At 34.8% G+C, this 15,449-nt stretch overlaps 1 protein-coding gene and 1 long non-coding RNA gene across 3 annotated transcripts; one reads left to right on the top strand and one right to left on the bottom strand.

Annotated features, from left to right (window-relative positions):
* The first annotated feature begins 649 nt into the window (after positions 1-649).
* On the top strand, positions 650-5,307 carry LOC141591809 (uncharacterized). Of its 2 annotated transcripts, none has more exons than XR_012520990.1 (3): positions 650-764; positions 1,404-1,564; positions 5,234-5,307. It is a non-coding gene; the product is annotated as an uncharacterized LOC141591809 (long non-coding RNA). The 2 variants fall into 2 exon arrangements; XR_012520991.1 differs by lacking the exon at positions 5,234-5,307 and adding an exon at positions 2,784-2,802.
* On the bottom strand, positions 3,237-9,682 carry LOC141591807 (UDP-glucuronic acid decarboxylase 2-like). Its single transcript, XM_074412286.1, has 7 exons — positions 8,931-9,682; positions 7,247-7,394; positions 5,843-5,922; positions 5,648-5,731; positions 5,269-5,343; positions 3,756-3,848; positions 3,237-3,630 (listed from the first exon to the last, which is right to left on the bottom strand). Exons 1-7 carry the CDS (start codon positions 9,540-9,542, stop codon positions 3,421-3,423), a joined length of 1,302 nt encoding a protein of 433 aa, XP_074268387.1. The 5' UTR covers positions 9,543-9,682; the 3' UTR covers positions 3,237-3,420.
* Positions 9,683-15,449: the final 5,767 nt, after the last annotated feature.

The following is a 15,449-nucleotide window of genomic DNA, read 5'->3' as shown; positions in this document are numbered from 1 at the left end:
AATTAGTAAGAGCATGTTCTACCGATGTTTAGTTACTAAGATGCTTAATGGTAAATTAGTTATATTTACGTGTGACTTGTTGTAAATTTGATGCTGAATCAAGTTAGAGATGGAGCTACTAAGGTAGAGGTACGAAGATTTTTTCAGTAGTCTCTTGTCAATGACCTTCCCCTTTGTTAGACTACGCTGAGCCAAATTATTGGTTGAGAGTACGTCATACCTTGTTTTCTAGAGTTGTAAACGACGACCTAATTTCCTGTCACATACGTGTACTATCCAATAGGTTTCTGTAGTAAGAGTGAGGCGAATACTTTAGTGGCCTTTACTCATTTTGGGTTTCATCAGACAGGGGTTTTCCTTAAAGACCAAGGTTGTGTCATCGCCTCATCGGATCATCAAAGATTGATGTGATAACGATATTAAGTAGAATTAAAAAATTCCTGCTTCATGGGAAAATGAATGCAAATGAAAAAGAAGATTGATTACTTGAATGGGAGTGTCCCTTTTCTGGGAAGAGAAAGAGGAGGGGATGTCAGTGAGCAGAAATTTCTTAGGTTATAAGCGTGCTGACTGTAAAACAGCTTTTGTATTTTACTATCTTGCATGTATATACCCTCGAGCATATGATGACAATCGTGTAAATGTCTATTTTTCTCACGTGCTTGAGCTTATATGATTATAATTCTCTTTGACTAGGAATTTTTGCCGGAATTTTTACTATGACTCGCTGTGGAATTCAAAATTATCGAGGGCGTTCAGATGTGGTTAGTTTGTACATGTTATGCTTACATTATATATGTCATACGGAATCACGGAGTACTATGTAAAGATTTAAAACTGGACTAGACTAGTAATTGTCGTATTAAGACGTTTGCAGGTTACCATTACTTAGTGTCATATACTTTATTTAATAGTAATATAGAATCGGACCATCGGGCCACCTTCTCATAACATAATTCCGAATAATCAGAACTTAGATTTCCCAAGTGAAAGGTGATCAAATTTAAAACAGTCAACAAATAAGAACGTGTCGTGCTTATGAAGGCAGAATCTTTGTTGATCACCATACCCTATAAGTGTCAAAATGTGATGACTTGTTTTCACTAGTGATGGCCATCTAGTTTATTCTTTGGAAACTTTGTTCAATGATCTTTGAAATGTTACTCCCAGATGCTGTCATTTTCGCAAAGAGATTCAATCAAGTCCCTGGGATTCTAGTTATCTATTACTTTCTTTGGAAACTTTGTTCAATGATCTATTTATTCAATCATTGATGGTCAAGTTGACATCAGTCATCCACCAAAGTCAAATACAAACAATAATTTTGGATGGAGTTAGTAATTTGTACGACTTTTGTATTTTCATAATCTTTAATTAACAACTGAGCAAGTCACACATTGCAGATTAATGCTGCAGCTGCAGGAGCTATAGTTGGAGGTCTTATTGCTGCAGGAACTCGTAGTAAAAAGCAAGTTGCGGGAATGGCTGCTCTTCTTTCCATCCTAGGTGCTGCTTCTGATTACTCCCGGACATTCTGACATCGCCGTGTATTTTGTGAGGCAAGGTTAGCTTTCCTGTGCATCTCTCTTTTCACTTATTGAATTTGGTTTTGCTGCCGTGTAAAATTTCCGTTTTGAAATGTATTAGGATTTCACTTGGTCGTTAAGTAACATTATCTTCAATGGTAAGAGCTTCTCGTATACTCTTATCATTGCCAAATCATCCTACATCATCAACTAAAAATTCAATCCTCGTAAAACCTTATAACCATCAGCAGGAAATCTGCAAACGTCTTTAAAGAGAGAGGAGTTTCTATTAGGAACGTTTATTTAGGGAAACCTTCTGTTTTTTAATTTGACCTCTTTGCAAAACTATATTTTACCATTTTGCGTAAAAAAACTATATTTTGCCATTTCATATATTATGGGGGAAGCTTTTCTTTAACATTTTACTAGGATTTCTATGAACACGTGAAACAAGTCACACTGAAACAAACAAAATTGCTGAACAAGTTTACGCAAAATTTGAGTCATGTCATATCCAAGCCTACAAAATAGGTTAACACACACTTCTCGTCCCATATTCCTCCGTTGCCCAAATTAGGCCATCGTATTTGTATCGAGTTAGGCAACCTTAAACAGTTAGACTCACTTGTGCTCATTAGATCTCATTTAATCTGCAAGTCTTATAATGTGTGATTTTATTGTTTTCTTGGTTGTGTGATTGTGTATCAGTGTATGTGTCGGATCTAAAATGCTGAAAATGATCTCTTTTCCCGCTTGCCAGGAAAAGATGGAAATGTTTTTGCTGCCGTGGTTTATTGGCAATTAATTGCATTTCAGTTTCGAGGTCTTTAATTCTCTATTAAGCAAATGCGACCACTTCATCAAAACTCTTCCTGTCTTGCTCTCGGCTCAAGTAGTAACTTCCAAAGCCAAGATATCGACTCTCTAATTAAACATTTTGACCTGTTTTTTTCTAATGGTACCGTTTAGTTAGAATTTTTTTTTTTTTTTTTTAAAGAGACGAAGACCACCATTGTGTAACTGTTCAATTTTTGCTGGTTGTTTTGGCTTTCCAAACATTCAGCTAAGCTTTTTTTATTTTGATTTTTGAGAAATTATCTGCCTACTGTTTCCTCGATACAGGAATCATATGATTAGTTAGGTTACGTTGTCGAAGAAAAAAGTCCTTTAACAATAACATTATATATTTTCGTACAGACAACATTATCATGTACATGCTCGTTCTGTTATTTTGAATACTAGGTTTTCTTGTAACAGATTATTTCATAGCTCATGACTTTTGAGCGATATCAAAGAAAGACGAGAGTATTTCAAAAAGTGAGATTATTTGGATACGAGTCAAATTGTCACCATTACTAATCAACGGCCCTCTTCAAGGGTAACTGTTTCAGGGTAAAAACTGAATATCAGAGCTTTGGGGCCGGATGACCATCTCGAGCTGTAGACGTACGCCAACAATTTAGGATGCTGTCAAGTGATGCCACGACGTCACTAGACTTCTAGGGTCATATGGACCCCAAGTGGGTCATCCAACCTCAGGAGTCGTTTTAATCAGTCGAGAGAATTTTTCCCCATCGGTAACAAAATAGTTTTGACGTTGGGATGGACAAAGCGAGGGAACGGGGAACAGAGTTGATGAATGAGAGGCGCGAAATTAAGATATAAGGGACTGTAATTTTCATTTTGGCCAGTTTGTTGATGGGCAAAGAATTGGTGAAATGAATACTGGGTGATATAATATTAATGAAGGCGGTCTACATTAAATCAAAATGAAAGGAGAACAAAAATAGCATAATACAATATGACATAAAAATGCTGAGATCTGCTATTACTCTAAATCTATACTCATTAAGGGCACCATAGGAGGCGGCCCCACTACTCGGAATCCCGTTGCTTAAAAGGCATCTCCGCCCTTTTGATCACCAAAAATACGCTGCCTGAAGTCTGAAACCATCATAGGTAGACCTTTGTGGAGCGCGATCTTGGGCTCCCATCCTAGCATATCTTTAGCCTTTGTGATGTCGGGTTTCCTCTTGTGAGGATCATCTTCCGTGTTTGGCCTAAACTCAATCTTTGCATTCGGGTCTATTGTTTCCTGAACCACCTGTAAATAGATAAAAAAAAAAAATAAGAGCTTCGTAAGCAACGACTGTTGTTTTCTGGCTGCTACAGATTCTACTAGACTTAAATTGCTACGGAGTACATGTCAAAAGGGAATAAATAGCGTACCTTGGCAAGCTCAAGCATGGTGAATTCACCAGGATTCCCTAGATTGAAAGGACCGACGTGTTCACCCTCCATCAATCGCATCAGCCCATCGACCTGTTCAATAAAAGACAGATCTTAGTTTTTCCTTTATGTTCAATAAAAGACGGATCTTACGTTCACCGTTACAGACAACTAAGGTACACATCTCGCAAACATACAAATAGCTCAAAACATCAACAAAAATCCAAAACATCCTAAATTTAAGATTTAACCAAGGCATCTACTTTATCTTAATTCTTAACCACTAGTGTACCACCATAGTTTGTCATACATTTCAAATCTATTAAATTTCCAAAGGAGACAAAGAAGGCCAACAAAGGTGTCGTACTCTCGACGAGTTTGAGTGAGGAAATCCCATGTGCCATAAAGAATGCCATAGATGACTATTCTTCGTAGTACTCACTTAGCAGAAGAATTCAACGAGAAAGCCGCCTAAGCAAGCATATTAAATTTAGGGAAAATGCACGTGGTGTCCTTGAAGTTTCGATTTTTGCCCGAAATACCCAATTTTAGGCTCCGGAAATCATTAAGAGGCTATAATTCGTGTCTACGAGTTCAGAAAATGATAATTTTTTTTTTCAAATCGATTATCTTTTCGAGAATTACGATTTGAAAAAAAAATTATCGTATTTGGAACCCGTGGCTAGGAGTTTTTGTACGTCAAAATTTTTTTTACCGAACAAACTTTGAGTGGCCATATCTCTTGCTCACGAATTCCAAACTCGACAATTTTTTTTTTCAAGTCGTAGTTCTCGAAAAAATAATAAATTTGAAAAAAAAAATTGTCACTTTCTGAGCTTGTAAACACGAGTTATAGTCTCTTAAAGTTCTTTGGATTAAAAAATTGGGTATTTCGGGCAAAACATCAAAGTTGAAGAAGGGCACCGCGTGCATTTTCCCTTAAATTTAATTTCCATGAAAATTGAAACTTTTAAGTGTAGAAGGATTAAAGGAGTGCTCTGTGAAGTGTGAAGCACACTTTTAAGTAAATTACTTAATAAATAAATCGATCTTAATTAGGTGGTTAATTCTATTGACTTTTTGAGTTGGCTTGCTTTAGAGATGAGCATGATTGATCGTTTCTGGTAATTAAAGTAGTCATTTTCCTAACAAGAGCGCAAATGAGATTCAAGTTCTGACATTAGCCACCTAACTTTTGTCTGCATCAAACAACGTTGGGTCGGTAAATGTACTACGACGAAAATTAGGGCCCCCTCTATTTATCATAACATTACCAAACAATGTTTATTAGTCAATATTGTACATCATCATTGTAAATAATGACTTATTAACAAACTAATGTGACCAATCGTAGATATTCCAGCTTATTTACCCGGGAACCCCTACAAAAATTGTCTTATATAACTTCCCTAAGTTACTGTATCGGTATAAATATCTTTTATATGTGGGATCGTTAATAAACCATGCAAAATTTACAGGAGGAACGTTGACAGCAACGGAAGAAGGAACTTACCAAGTCAGAAACGTACTGGAAGCTCCTGGTTTGCTTTCCATCACCATATACAGTCATTGGCTCCTTTCTTAGGGCCTGCAATATTATATTAAAAATGCAGTTACTAAGCTTGGACAGAGAGTCAGTTTAGGTTTGACTACCAAGATGGAAGACAGTCATTAATCACCTGCAGCAGTCTTACAATAAGTTTTTGTGGAACCATTTTAAAATTAGTATTAGGACCGATAAAAGTTGTAAATTAGTATCGATGTCAACGATAAAATTGTTAATAATGATCGATAAACAGTTCTCTATCTAAAAAGGATCAATGTAAACGATAGAATGGTTACTCGCTAGAAGAGTCCCTGCTAAAAGGAAAGGCGTCGAAATTACTAAGTACCTGAGCGACAAAGTTGCTAACAACACGGCCGTCATCAATGCACATCCGAGGCCCATAAGTGTTAAAAATCCTAGCAATTCTCACCTGCAGAGTACATAGCATGTCAGGGAAATACAATCATAAAATAATCCTACTGAAAGTGAACCTTGAAAATATACACCTTACTGATATGTTTTTTAAAAATCTCTAACTAACCTCAACACCGGCACCTCTGTGGTAGTCCATGGCCAATGTTTCAGCTGTACGCTTTCCCTCATCATAACAACTTCGGACACCTGTCATATCAACCGATTTATGATTTGTCACGCACGTCTTTACTAATTAAACCTGAATATCTAGTTCTCTTCCAAGAAACAATTACTAAGATTTCCCTTGCTACAAAAACTCAAAATTAACTAGATAGACATACCCTTTTACTTTTAGTAATTTTTTAAGTTAGAGGTGCATAGTAAAATACAGGTCAAAACATCTTTTTTTAGCATTAGTGTTCATTAGACTTGTAAAGTATGTCTTATTCAAAAGATTTTTCCGGGTGTAGGCCTAAACATGTTCAAAATACACGTTTCCAAACCTACCCAAGCAAAAAAGAAATAAATAAAAAATAAAAAAGGGTATGGTGGTCCTATAAAGGTCCCAACTTTTTATTAATTTTACACTGTTAACATGTTTTCCTGACTAAAGTTCTGACATTAACCAACATAAATCTATTTACCGACATTTTCATTAATGTCAATAATGTCCCAATAATATCTGAAATTGATATAAATATATTTTGAACTTTCATTAGAAGAGAATCGGCTTGGGTCATTCCAAAACCGTCTTTTTATGTTGCTAACATAAGGGTAAGATTGGGTACATTCGGCCTCCCCATACCCCGCAATTTGCGAAAGCCATCAAGACAATGGGGTAATGTTGTTTAATAAAAGAAAATCAACCCATAATTCACACTTTAATAACCTAAAAAATTATAAGAAACACTAGATTTATACAGTACCCTTTTCCGAAACAAATATACCATTGGTATCCTAAGCAAGTAAACTAGCATATACTCCGTATACCGCTTAAACTACTCTTTGTTACGTATTCGTCACTTTGAGTATCTAAGCCTATATTTGTCACTTTGAGTATCATATTACCAATTTGTCATTAAACCTTCCTGTTCTCACCAGTTTGGTAGTTCGACCCACCTAATCAAGGGTTTCTTGAAACGGGTTAATATATAGTCGGTATAATATGTCCAAAACAAAAAAGGGTATGTTTCCAAATACTCCTAATTAAGAACTGGCCTTAGCCTAACAACAAACAAATGCCCCAAAAAATGAGGAAAAAGCAAGGAACACTTTATTTGTAAAGAAGCAAGGCTCACGTGGCTTCTTTCATTGCTACTTTCTAACCCAGCAAAATGTACATTTATGGCATGTCAAGTTGCTATCACCATGTACCCATTTCATAAAAAGCCTGACGGTGAGATTTATACGGGTGTTTAACCAATAAAAGAACCGTCTAACAATACAAAACAGTCTTATTCTATAACTTGTGTAACGAACTAAAGATAATAAGCGGAAGGAAGAAATTAACGAGAAGAAGCGAGTAAAATACCGATGGGATTGACGTTGCCCCAATAAGTCTCCTTTTGAGGGTGTTCCAAGGGATCACCATAAACCTCACTTGTGCTTGTTAGTAGGAACCTTGCACCTACCCTCTTTGCTAATCCTAGCATGTTTAATGTTCCCACCACATTTGTCTTGTTAATTCTTCCGTTAAGGCTTTCACAATCATAAATGACAAATCATACACAATCAACCCAAATATTAAACCTAACATAGTACAAATTTTGAATATTCAACTTGAAATCGAAAGCAAATATCTTCTCTTTGCGCAATTCGCCGACCTATCAATTCACATCCAACTTACTCCCACCGTCCCAATCATTTCTTCCAAAATCGACACAATGAACCAATATAGTTAACCAACCAAGCATACAAATTTTGAACATTCCGCAAATCGTCCGACTATCAATTCACATTCAAACTACCCCCTCCGTCCCAATTTACATTCAAACTACTCCTTCCGTCCCAATTCACATTCAAACTACTCCCTCCGTCCCAATCCCCCCTACTACTAAGAGAATAAAAATTCTCTTAGTTTTCCCTCCAAAAGGCATCTAACTAAATAAGGTAACAAGTAAAAAAAAAATTCATTACATTATTATCTTTTCAATTAACATATTCTTATAATTAAACTCTAATCTTTTTAATTAAAATTCATATTTATGACTTTTTTATTAAAATCCATAATTTATTATGCAATCATTTCCATTTCCATAGATATTATTCTTCATCGCTTTCACTTTAAAATTACGCAAACCTCGCTTTGTACGCAATCCTTAATATAATTATTGACATCACTTGCAACCTAAAATTACGTAAATATGTTTTTATATTATCCTCATCGATTACACTCTAAATATGGTGTATATTTTAAAGGACATGTAATTAAAAATAAAAAAAATATTAGTCTAATTATTCGTAAATCGTCTTTTTAAGTGCGTGCTATACTGTTTTTACATGTTTTTGTTATAAGGTTTATATGCGTTTTAATTAGATTTTACATTTTTACACCAATTAATTGTAATTTAATGTCATAAATTAGTTTCATGCAATGATATAGCATTATAGAGATATTTTATAGTAAAGTAAAAATGGTTTAAGACAAAAAATAACTTAACTTAAAGTGTCTTTTGATGGTAATAAACTTTCTTTTTCTACCTCTTACTAAGATTATATATTAGTACATTATAACATTAAATGTACAGTTAATTTATGCAATTAATTTAATGAGAATGTCTCTTTCTAAAACAAAACTAAAAAATACCGTGCTGTAGCACGGGGATCTACACTAGTTTACATTCAAACTACTCCTTCCGTCCCAATTCACATTCAAGCTACTCCCTCCGTCCCCATCATTTGTTCAAAAAACAAACTTTTAGCAATTGGTTAAACTATCAATTCACATGCAAACACATAATTGTGATACTAAATGTACACTAGTAAAATTGTCAAGACGGACAGCCTTAATCTCAGACCGTCTAATCTTATCATAAGACCGTCTCATAAAAATCTAGATCCGGGCTCAAAAACAATCCACATTATGCAAAAAGGTCATAAAAACATCAAATTTAACGCATTTATTAACAAAAAACACGTAATTAAGCAATTAATCAATAAATCAATCAATCAATCAAATCATTAACAATAAATAATCAAAATTAATCAAAGGATATGATAGTTTTGACGGGATTATGCTTGTAATGAACAGGAGAAGCAGGACAAGCAAGATGATAAATCTGATCAACCTCCAACAAAAGAGGTTCAACGACGTCGTGTCGTATCAATTCAAACCTAGGGTTACCAAAATGATGCATCACATTCTCTTTTCTCCCTGTAAAAAAATTATCAACAACAATTACGCTATCGCCTCGAGCGATCAATCGGTCAACCAAATGCGACCCGACGAATCCCGCTCCGCCCGTTACAACGATCCGGAGCCCCTTCCGTTTGAGCCCGAGGGGCGCTTTTCCGGATCGGAACGAGTCGGGGATGACTCGGCGGGGTGTGAACCGAGTCAACTCGCCCGAGAGGAACGAGTCGGAGAGCTGGTCGGAGGACGAAGCGAAGGAGGAAGAGGATGAGGTGTGGGAGGTGGTGGTGGAGAAGAGAAGGAAAGCGATGGCGGCACCGAGGATGAGGAAAAGGAGACGTTGTTCACGGAGAAGGTAGTTTACGGGTCGGGTTAGGGTTAAAGTGGAGATGAGTTTAGCGGGTTTGGGTGAGTATGTGTCGGGTTGTGGGTGGGTTTCTTCGTCGTGTCCTCGGAATATGAGCTCCGACGCCATGGATTCTCACGAGTTGGAGGTGACTGACTCGGTGAGTTGTGAGCGAGTTGAGAAGGGGAGAAGGTATTTGTGTTTGATTAAGGGAGGGAAGGAAGATGTTATAAAGAGGGAGGAGGGGAGGGAGTTTGAATTGAATCTCAATCTAAGAAATTTATTTAATTATTATAATGATAATGATTATAATATTATGCAAGATAGTATTTTCTTCCGTCGCGGGAATTGTTATCTATTTCCGTTTTGATCTGTACTATATTTGAAATTTGTTTTCGGGTAATTACTAGATAATTTGGTTAAACATGCTTTCTTTTTTTCTAGTGTAAAATAAAATCGATAATAATAAAAATTCACCATGATAGTTTGTTTTTTTTAGCAATTCTTAAGCCATATTTTTCAAATATATGTTAATTATTTATCAATTATACTATCACATTCTTAAAATTTCCATTTATCTCTTACATAATAAGTAACATAACGATTAAGGTCGTGGGTGAGGTGATTGATCTCGCCAATAAAATTATTTATTATCAATCATGCTTGCAATGGAAATTGGCAATTCTATTTAATAGGCGAAAAATGAAATATGCGTCAATTTATGAGAATTTAAGTAATTAAAATACTCTTTTTTCCAAGGTGGTCTTTTAAATATGACATTAATCAACACATGTATGTTATTTCTTTTGTCGAAAAAGTATTTTGTGAAAGATACTTAAGTAATAAAAGTAACTATTTGTAGTTTTATGTAGGTATTTTGAGATACGGTATCTTAATAAATTTATTAGAAAACCAATTATATATTGATGATGATGTTACGAAAACATATACCAAATAAAAGAGATCATATAATCAATAATAACACGAGTATGGAAAAATAAATAAAGCGATAATTATAAAAGCAGTTTTTCAATAACTTAATGGGAAACCGTCTCTTCAAAAATAGTCTGTAATAGGAAGAGAATGGAGGTAATGAGGTGAGTTGGATTTGGAATTACGGTATTGTCCTTTTGCGTTTAGGTGTTTCGTGGGAGACTATATACTTGACATTTGTAAGAATTCTAGTTGAATCAAACTAGTTGCTCATGTGGGACTTGGGAGAGTATTGGTGTGGCTTGTGGTGTAAGTTGTGACCGAGGGAGGTGCTTTTCAAAATAATGTTGTATTTTTGGGTGTTATTAGGATTTATTGGTGTGTCTTATGGTGTGAGTTGAGATTAGACCCCGATAAATAGGTTAATTGGATCGAATTTGTTACTTTGGGTCGAGTTGGGTTGTGTTATTTTCAGGTTAGCTATTATCAAGTTATTTGTAAATAATAATCAGTTTGTACAATAAATATTTGGGTCGAGTTATACCGTGTCGGGTCAATTCGGGTTCGGGTCGAGTTTGAATAGGGTCAATTTTGTCAGGTTTAATTGTGACTAAGGGAGATGCTTTTTAAAAACAATTTGATCTAAATTGGAATTGATTAATTTGGAAATTATTATATAAAACCAACCTCTAAATGATTTGGTTTAAATATGGTTTATTTCTAGGAATGAACGAATACAACTTAATTATAAAATGATGTGATCAAAAGTGTATCGATCTTAGCTATATTCGAGATGGCTCAAAAATTGTAAAATTCAGCATTGTATAAATTTGGATTCAGTTCAATATAAATAACTTGGTATTTTTTAAAAATTTAGCATGGTAAGTTTAAAATTGAATGTGAGAATAAAACAGTGTGTATTTATTCTCGTGGATAATAAGACTATTTTTAGGATTGACACATTAACCATATGATAAATGAATTTTAAAGGAAAAAGAAATCAAGAATGATATGAACTTGTACAAAATTGTTCATTTAGAATATTCAAATATTCGAGAATGTAAGTAGTTTATATGAGATTCTTCCACACATTATACATGTTGCGAATATTTAAGCTTTTTAAGATGCTTTTTATTGAAAATCAATTTTTTATTTTGTTTAGATGATAGATAAAGAAAAAAAATAGGTCAGAATTTCTTAGTTTCCTTTTTAAAAATAACATGAAAATTCAAATGAGAGCGAGTACAAGTGTACAACGATCCTATTTTAAGTTGTGCACAACATTTGATAATACTATATTATTTAAAATGTATGTAAGCAATGGATTTCTATCAAACTAAGGTTATATTTGGCAAAATTAACTAGAAATATTGCTGAAATCTTGTACGAGTATTCTAGTGGATTAGTGGTAATTCTTTAAATGAAGTTTATAAATGTGTTACGGTACTTCTTTCATCCTGATCAATTGTTTATCTATTTTTGAAGGGTGATAGCTCACCTCCCCTGTGCTAGCCTCCCATAATGACACCACTTCGAACAAGCTATAGGAGACATCTGTTACGGTTGGCTTCTTGTCCAACCGAAATTTACTTGTTGTGCACACTTCTAAGTTCCAAGATCAAGGGGCCGGGCCTTAAGAAATAAAAGGAGCGTTCAAAAGGATCTTGAAATATATAGTTACCCAAAATTCTTAAAAAATAAATTTCGATTTCTTCTACCTGAAATACATGATCATAAATTCTGATATGATCCAGTTTTTCGATTTTCTATGTTGTACCCAGTGGCGGAGCCAGGATTTGAACTTAAGAGGGCGAAAATTTTTAAGGGGGGCGAACGACTAATTTCATAAGGTATACTCAAATTTTTTTTATAAAATTTAACTAAAAACTTCGAAATTTTTAGCAGCCAGGGGGCGACCGTCCCCTACTAGCCCTCTTAGCTTTACCACTGGTTGTACCCTTACATTTTTTATATATTTTACATTGTAACGCTAAACTTCTTACTTATTTTTCTATCATGACCTCTTTTAGCTCTCCATTAACTTTATCAATATCAAACAACCGTATTTTGATCTTTATTCTGACTCGTTAATATTCTATCACTATCCTATATGAAAAGTATCACAAATCACTTTTTATTTTTTGATGAAATGTGAGTAGTATGTATATAGATAAAAAAAGTATACCAAAGTTTAATTACATCACCACAAATAAAGAAAAACTAAGCCCCTAAAAGCTTCTTAAAAACCTAGGTGTTGTTTGGCCTAATTTATGTGAAATAGCTTTTACTTTCTAGAATGAGTTTTTTCATAAACTACTTTTTGAAAAAGTTGCGGTTGTTTGGCCTAACTTTTGTAAAAGTAGTTTCTTAACAAATTGATGTGTTTGGCCTACTACTACTTTTTTGTTTTTTTTTTTTAGTTTCCATAATCCTAAGAGTTTTTGGGAGAAGTAGAAGCAGAAGCATCAATTTGGTGCTTTTGTTTCTAGTAGCTTTTTATTAACTTCTGTATTTTCAAAAGTAGTTTTTTATCTCCCTAAATTATAATATTTGGCCCAACTTCTACTTTTACAATTAGAAAAGCACTTAGAAAGCTTGGCCAAACACCCCCTCCTAGTCTCTCAATGCAAGCATTGTCAGCAGCTCTTCCCTGGCCTTCAACCAAGCAACGAAATCTGTTTTTCACAATTCGTATAGCTTCAGATGCCACCACCTCAGGCCTCATCAAGATCATATTCATTCAGCAACTATTTCTCCGCATCCAGACTAGATACACACAGCAACTTAACAGTAGTTCATAAAGCATCTCCTGCATCATGAAAAACCTTAGTTATGATTCATGAAATGATAATGAAGATTTGATGAATTTTTAGTTTGATTCATATACTATTGGGTGGGTTAATGAATAACTTGCAGTTCATAGACTATACATCTGAGTTAGTACCTCTTATTGTTTATTTTCTGAGTTTTATTTTAAAGTTTTTGAGTTCTACTTTAGTATAAAGTTTTTGAGCACATTTACTAAAATATTACACTAAAAAAATATAATATTACTCAAAAACTATATCTATAAATACTAATATGCTCAGAAAAATTGTGTATATGCTCAAAAACTACAAGATCTGAGGTACTACCTCAGATGCGTAATCCTTTTTCTCAATAACTTGGCGAATTAATAAGTAAATGAGTAAGTTATCGAGTGATTGGAACGGTAAATAAACGATTTAATAGATTAATTAAGAAAATAACATATCAAAGACAATAAATAAGGTTATGATATAAACAAATGTATAGAGTCTAGGGGTACATCATAGAATTTCAAAAATATAAGAGTACAAAAACCGAAAAACTCAAAGATACACCGTAAAATATCCCTTAAAATTTTATTTTCAAGATCCGCTTTGTTAGTTGTCACTAATATATATATATATATATACCCCACTCCAAAATGCTAAAGTTTTCCAAATTTATTCTTGAATATCCTTGGAATGGAAGTTAAAGACCAATAAAATATGCCGTAACTCAAGGTGGTGAGGTAAATTTTCATTTAAGGCCGGTGTATTCATCTTAAGTTTAAAACGAGTCGAATTTATCTGGGAGGATTAAGACAAAAGTAAAATATATTAAGTAAAACAAAAGATTTATCCTAAATATCCATAAGAAATAATATTTAACTCAATTTATTATTAAAACGGATATTTCCGTCTTAAAAAAATTACGCTCGAGCCTCGAGAGGTGATGTCTTGCAAAGAATGCAAAGAGAATCCTTAATGGTGGGGCAAAGGTAATAGGGTATTGCACAAATTCCACTTAAAGCCAAATTATGTGGTTGGAAGCAACTAAATACATTGACTTAGCTATAGCTACACCTTTTGTTGTTCTAGCTGATTAATCTAATTACACAAATCCCAGTTATCAATAAAGCTAATCTCATTTTGTTAATTGTTTTTGACAATTAGATAAGGAGTATTTTTTTAATTAATCTGGTTCGTACACATCTAGGCCTGGACGTCGACTATTAACGTCCAAATTTAGGTTTGAAGTCTATATAACTTTTCTTGCAGTGTCGCTTTCTCGTAAAATGGTCATATTTCCCTTGTTTCTTGTTTGTTTGGGGCGTGTGACCTACCGTTAGAACAGTAAGGGAATAAGCTATCACCTCCAACTGGAACTACTTCAATATCGTGTCTAGAACTTAAGTTATGACAGTTTAAAGTTGATCCGTGTTATAGACGGATTCCAAACTTCTTGTTTTGAGTGGGTTTTAGGTTCTTGTTGCTTATACTTCTAAACTCTTGTTCTAATGCTCGTTTATTTTTTTAGTTATTTTGGTGCGCAAGAGGGGCAAAGCCCCAGTACATTGTAACTAAGTCGAAACTACATGGGGGAAAGTAACCCCTAATAAATCTTCTCAAAGGATAGAACGGGGGCCATTAAGGGGAGCTTTGAGGAACATGATGGATGTCGATAAGTTGAGTCCCACATTTGCTAACCAGTCAGCTGCTCTATTTTCTTCTCTAAAGATGTGATCGATTTTGACATCCGAGCCCTCCGACTTGATGAGCTCCTTGCAACGTATCAAGAAGGGACAGAGGTTGTTACTGAGTAATTGATCTTCCCGAATGAAATTAAGTTAATTAACACAAACATGTTATCCATATGGACAAGTAACTTGTTTAGACCGAGATGCTTAGCCCTTTCGAGCCCCGGCACGAGTGCTCTCCTTTCGGCTCTCATGAAGGTGCGATCCCCACACTAGAAGTAGAACGCATCCATGAAATTACCAGCAACATCTTGAAACACCCCGCCACAGCCCGCGAGGCCGGAGTTCCTTTTCGAAGTCCTATCCGTATATAACATCACGCAACCATGGGAAGGTGATCGCCTGCTGTAACACCCCCGTCTACCAAAAGCCTTAACAAGACCGTAGCAGATACGGGCATTACCATCTCGGTTGCCCGAGGAATAGTATATCACAACGTCAATAAAAGAACTATCAAAGTTAATTACAAGCTTTAACTCAACAAAAGGAAAGATACCACTGATGAAACAAAAACAACTACGGTGAGACTACTCCATGCCAAGACTCGATGAAAGATACGT

The sequence above is a fragment of the Silene latifolia genome, chromosome 7, assembly GCF_048544455.1.
Source record: "Silene latifolia isolate original U9 population chromosome 7, ASM4854445v1, whole genome shotgun sequence".
Lineage (NCBI taxonomy): Eukaryota > Viridiplantae > Streptophyta > Magnoliopsida > Caryophyllales > Caryophyllaceae > Silene > Silene latifolia.
This window is presented reverse-complemented; position numbering and strand designations above follow the sequence as displayed.